Source organism: Zingiber officinale, chromosome 8B (assembly GCF_018446385.1).
Source record: "Zingiber officinale cultivar Zhangliang chromosome 8B, Zo_v1.1, whole genome shotgun sequence".
Taxonomy (NCBI): domain Eukaryota; kingdom Viridiplantae; phylum Streptophyta; class Magnoliopsida; order Zingiberales; family Zingiberaceae; genus Zingiber; species Zingiber officinale.
This window is the reverse complement of record NC_056001.1, coordinates 11055844-11061253: the sequence shown is the minus strand read 5'-3', so window position 1 is coordinate 11061253 and position 5410 is coordinate 11055844. Positions and strand designations below refer to the sequence as shown.

The following is a 5410-nucleotide window of genomic DNA, read 5'->3' as shown; positions in this document are numbered from 1 at the left end:
CTTCAATCTCGATAGAAAGCTTTGTAATTGGAACAGCTTGATGATGACGACGACGAAAAATCCTGCTTGAGAAGACGAAGGCTAAGGCAAAGAACAGCCTCCGTTTTAAAGATAATGGAGGGAGCAGTTAGCTGTTTTTCGCGGTTCGTTGCCTGACCGGGTCATCGAGACCCGCAATCAAAATTTATAAAATTAATCGCAACCGACAATTCCAGTGTATAGTTTAATTATCTGACGGTCCTAGTCCGTTTGCGTACTCTTAGGCTTAATCATCCACCGTTAATCATTAACATGGCGGCTACTTAATTTTAATATCTAACCATTTGAAATATCGATCGGTCTATTCAAAATACGACACCTGCCGATTTTGATTCAGTTAATAATAGTTGACCTTAATCCAATTATTAAAAGAAATATTTAAATTTATCTTCTTTTTTTTTTCACCCAATTTTATTAATTTTTAAACATAAAACTAGGCCACAATTTGATTCAGCGAACCAAAATTAAATGTTCGTTGAATTCGAGCCGAAGCCAAATTATCTCCAACCTAACTGGACCACATTCATGCTCTTGCTACTGGACTTCTGCCGAACAAAACCTAATTTCGGAGAGGACAAATAGGGAAAATTGATATGAGGGAGAAGTTGCCAAGGCGTAGCATTCAAGTTTACCGACACTGGGAAGACGATCCTTTGTTGCTTTATTAATCACCATCAGAAAAACATTAAGCATGCAAGGAGAACGGATTCATCTGTTCAATTCACATCAATAATATCTTTTAGACAGCACAAACAATACCTCATGGACGTTGGCTTTCAGGTTGTCAGGAAGTGCTGATCACATTCACTGGTGTCAGAATAAGGACCGTCCAAATGAAGGGGAACATTAGTGTTCCACAAAATATCCGATTCTAGATAAACAGCTCTCTTTCGAGCTCCTCTTATCGGAAAGTAATTTGCTCTATCTTGTCTTCAGATATCCCGAGCTAGAGTAATATGAAGGTATTTAAACACCTGCATCCTAGCTCTGTAGGTTCTTACCAAATTATGTATGTCAATTTCCTCACCTGAATTGAAAAAAAAAATTAAAACAAAAGATACCAGTAATAGAAATTAAGCGCCGAGGATTAGCAACATTTAAATGCAAACGTGATAGGTAGTATATACCATATCGTCCCATATAGTTTCAGGATGCTTATCCATCTACTTGCTTGGATGAGCAAGTGTAATCTCATTCTCTCGTGTCATATTCTTTAGCATTTTGACTTGAATAGACTTTGAACTCCCGACTGACTGAGGGTTAATCTCTGCCAAGGGATTGACAACAAAGCCACCCTGGACTCCATGCCTCCACTCATCCAATTTATACGAACTCCTAGTTTCTCGGTAGTTGCAGTTCTGTAGGTCTGACACAGATAACCTGGTGGAGTTTCTGCCTTCGGTCTTCCTCCAAAATTTCGGGCTTAGGAATTCGGTACCAGGTAATCTGCAGCAAGCGCTTGAAGCAGGATCATTGTTTGCCATCCTACCGGAAGATAATGCTAAATTTTGGGAGATCTCATCCAATGCTATTTCAAGGCCATGCACTCTTGTTTCCAGTGAATGTAGGCCATTTTGTGAGTTTCCAATGAATTTCTACAAAAGAATACAAATTAGATCTCTTACTTTCTCAGATGATTTTTTTGTGCGATGGATACTCAACTTGAAGCAAACAATATATGAAACAACAAGCATGAAATTAAAGATCAAGGCTAATTCTAAGAAAAAAGTGAGAGGAATAATAGAAGGGAAGAAAAATATAAATGTAATAATTTAAAAGTAAAAAGAGAATGCTATTAAAAGATAGGAGGAAGTGAAGAAAGGATAAACCTACATTTCTTAGTCTCACATTACAAATGAGGATTCTTAGAATATGCTTAAATACCCATAGATTCCTACTGAAATGTTGGCGTTTTGAGTTTGATAGGGATCCCTCTAGGCTTTACTAAATGCTACCTTGCCCTTGTATAGATACTTCATAATATGTGGCAGCGGAGTGGTACAAGCCTTTAATCCATAGATAGTCAGACATTATCACATCAGTTACAAAGAAAAGTATCTAATTAGTCCTGGAAAATCTTGAAAATTACTGTGGAGTTTTCTAGTTGGAATTATAATTTGGTTACACATTCTTCATTGATCAATGGAATAGATTCCTCAAAATTGCAAGTTACTCTTATCTATTTTAGGATGTTTATTCTAGAAAGAATGACTACTTGACTAAAGCGATAATTTGTTCGCCTTAAATTGGACAGTAACACAAACCTGCACGGTGTTGTGTGTACGAGTAGTAGTTCATAAATGAATTAGCTTGGTTGAATTAACTTATCCAGATAGATCTTCACTTACTAGAGACAAACTAAAGGTACACTAAGGAACTAAATAAAGGGAAAATTTGCCATGTACATGCTTCTGAGAAGATGACTTCCATCTGCTCTATAGTATACATAACAATCAGTGTGTCAGTGGGAAACAACAGAACCCACAAACATTTAGCTCTAGGGTTTCTCACGAGTTTTTTTTTCAAAAATATACGGTATTGTTTGATAACTCATCTCACCCATGCCGCCACGTGATCAGTCAAGAAGCCACTAGTGATTTGAAGCGAGCAAACTAATGCTTTCTAACTAGATGATAATTATCTTTGTCAGCGAGGAATGCGTAGATTGTGCACTAAGTGATGAAACAAAGTTTATCATACAGATGTAAGAGCAGAAAGCTAACTTGTGAAAAATAAACAGACAAGCAGATGATATAGCATTCTGGGACGATCACATTCAATTAACATATATAAGGAGCCAAAGCAACTTTGCATCGGGAAGGAATTATACCTGGAGAAGCTCTAACAGATTGGACTGCTGGTTCTCTATTTGCATCAACTGCATCTTTATCATAGTCAGATTGCCATCCTTATCATTATGTTCAGCATTTAGATCATCTTCTTTCTTGCTAGCTTCCATGGTTTGTTCCAACTGGGCAGTCTCCTGATTAGGAGCATGTGATGCTGACTTTAGCCCAGCCACATTACTCCCTTCGTGTTCTGATTTTCCCTCAAACAGCATCCGCCGTGCTTCTAACCTGGATTTGACACTGCTTTTTGGTGCTCCTTGCTCCGGATCTTTCTGAAACCTTTTGTGATCGACGACTTCTACTGGAGAACCGGTGACCGGGATTTCTACGCTCCAATTAGAGGGCTTCAGTTCAGCCTTACGAAACAAAGGCGGGGGCAATTTCTTGTTCCTAATGGAGGGGACGTTGTTTCGGGACGTAGGAATTGGTGAGGCGGCAGGTGGAGGTGATCTGCTTGAATTAACTCTTTTTGCCGATTGGATTGAAGGGGCGGCTGCCGAAGTTGTAAATCGTCCATCTCCCATCGTTTCTGTTCGAATATAAATGGATATAAGTCCCATGTTTGATATAATTTTGAAATTTCTTGAGAACAATCAGAGGAAAAAAACAGGAGTAGATTCATCACCTCGGGTGGACGAATTCGCCTGCTGCGACTGAGACTTGATTTCGCTTTCAGGAGCCTCGGGAATGTCCTTCCATACATCCAGCATCCGATTCATGGAATCCCTCACAATCTTCACCTACATTTTTTTTTTCAAAGAATCGAAGATCAAAACCTAGAAAAATAAAGAGATCAAGGGTTTCAAATCTAACGCTAATCCTGTACCAAATCAGACCTTGTCGAACTTCCTTGATTCAAAAGAAGTGATGCAGGATGACCTAAATCCAATCAGTAATTCCTTCTCTCTGAGGGCAAGAACGGATAAAGACTCGGCGGCAGCCTTCCTCGTAGTCCAGTCATCGCTGGCGAGGGACTCCACGAGGCAGGGGACGAGCAGGGCGACGAGCTGAGCAGTCGCAGCGCCACCGGCTCCGGCGATACTGCCCAGAAGCGAGAGCAGCGCGGCTTTCGCCTTGAACGCGTTGCTTCGGAGGAGTTTCACCAAGCGAGGAAGTAGGCGCTGGAGGAGGTGAGCGAGATCGGGGTCCAAGGTGGAGGCTGTGGCGGCATCGACGGCGGCGGCGAGGGAGAGCGCGGCAGAGATCTGCGCACACAGGTCCTGCTCGTGCAGGAGGGAGTCAGCCAAAGGACGGAGAAAAACGGCAGCAAGGGCGGGCGGGTGCGCTGCGGCCATGGAACGGAACGCATCAACGCAAGCGGCGCGGACAGAGGAGTCCGGGTCGCGCAGACGGCGGAGGGCGGCGGCGAGCATGCGCGGGAGATGCGGAGCGACGGCAGAGGCAGGGTGGGAATGGGAGAGCAGGGAGAGGAGCCGGAGGGAGTGGCGACGGAGCGGCGTCTTGTCGGTGGGGCGAGCGTCGGAGATGGCGGAGAGGAAAGGCGGAAAGGCGTCGGCGGTGAGCCCCTTAGCGATGGCGTCGAGCTCGGATGCTGCCATTGCCTCGGTGTCGCGGTCCGACAGCTTCATCATGCAGCGATTCACGCGCTGCCGCACTCCCTCCTCATTGCCGCCTGTCGGCTGCTGCTGCACTCTGGAAGCCATTCTCGACTCGCACTATGTACTGCAATTAATGATTCCAAGAAGACGAACCACACCACTAAAATCTCCTTGCGTGTCTTCACATTGCAATCACGACAGCCATGGGTCATGGAGTGAGGAGGAAGAGGATTGCATTGGAAGCGGAGGAAAAGGGCAGGAAGGGGAGAGAGAGAGAGAGAGAGAGAGAGAGAGAGGAAGCTCAACTACTAAAGAGCAGAAAAAGATGGTGTGGTGGTTGGCAGATTGAAAGCGAAGAGAATTTATAGAGCAACATTTCTCACTTCTCATTGGTATATACTTTTATGAGTTGTGATACTCATTTAGAATTTTCATCTAGAAAATTCATCTAGATAGACACATAAATGATGGGATCCACCATTTCACTTTTTGTGGGCCCATCATTTATGTGTCTATCTAGATAAATTTTCTAGATGAAAATTCTAGATGAATATCATTTCTCTACTTTTATTTACTTGTCATCCCGTTTATTACTTGAGTCAATTGAACTCATCCTACTGGTAGTCTGGACGATGGAGAATCCCAGAGTCCGAGTCAGAAGAGGCTTCATTTTAGTAAACCAAATGGAAACATACACAGCTTCCAAAAAAAATTGTTACAGTAAATTCACTCGAAGGAAAACACAAAAAGGAAGGGCGAATTATCTGGTCTAGGGAACAGTGACGGTGTCTCCGGCATGTGAGTGTGTGAGTAGGACGCGGCCACAACTTCGGTTGGGCGGTTGCGGTTGCCCGCGGGGTGAAGGAACCTGAAGCCTTGCAAAGCAAAAGCAAAAACTTACGGATGAATGAATTCTCTTTCTCTCTCTCTCTCTCTCTGTCTCTCTTTCTATCTCCTGTAAAA

General features: G+C 43.1%; 1 protein-coding gene across 1 annotated transcript; it reads right to left on the bottom strand.

The window, feature by feature from the left end:
• Window positions 1–674: 674 nt before the first annotated feature.
• Window positions 675–4794, bottom strand: LOC122015965 (TORTIFOLIA1-like protein 3). The gene is made up of 5 exons (XM_042573076.1): window positions 3725–4794; window positions 3514–3628; window positions 2870–3417; window positions 1167–1634; window positions 675–1066 (listed from the first exon to the last, which is right to left on the bottom strand). Exons 1-4 carry the CDS (start codon window positions 4550–4552, stop codon window positions 1203–1205), a joined length of 1923 nt encoding a protein of 640 aa, XP_042429010.1. The 5' UTR covers window positions 4553–4794; the 3' UTR covers window positions 675–1066; window positions 1167–1202.
• Between the last annotated feature and the right edge of the window lie 616 nt (window positions 4795–5410).

Bases quoted from the DNA above. Each gene is read 5' to 3' on its own strand.
- LOC122015965 (XM_042573076.1), bottom strand. From the start codon at position 4,552: ATGGCTTCCAGAGTGCAGCAGCAGCCGACAGGCGGCAATGAGGAGGGA. The intron at 3,418-3,513 runs GTGATGAATCTA...ATATTCGAACAG, and splicing joins GGCGAATTCGTCCACCCGAG to AAACGATGGGAGATGGACGA. The intron at 1,635-2,869 runs GTATAATTCCTT...ATTCTTTTGTAG, and splicing joins ATCTGTTAGAGCTTCTCCAG to AAATTCATTGGAAACTCACA.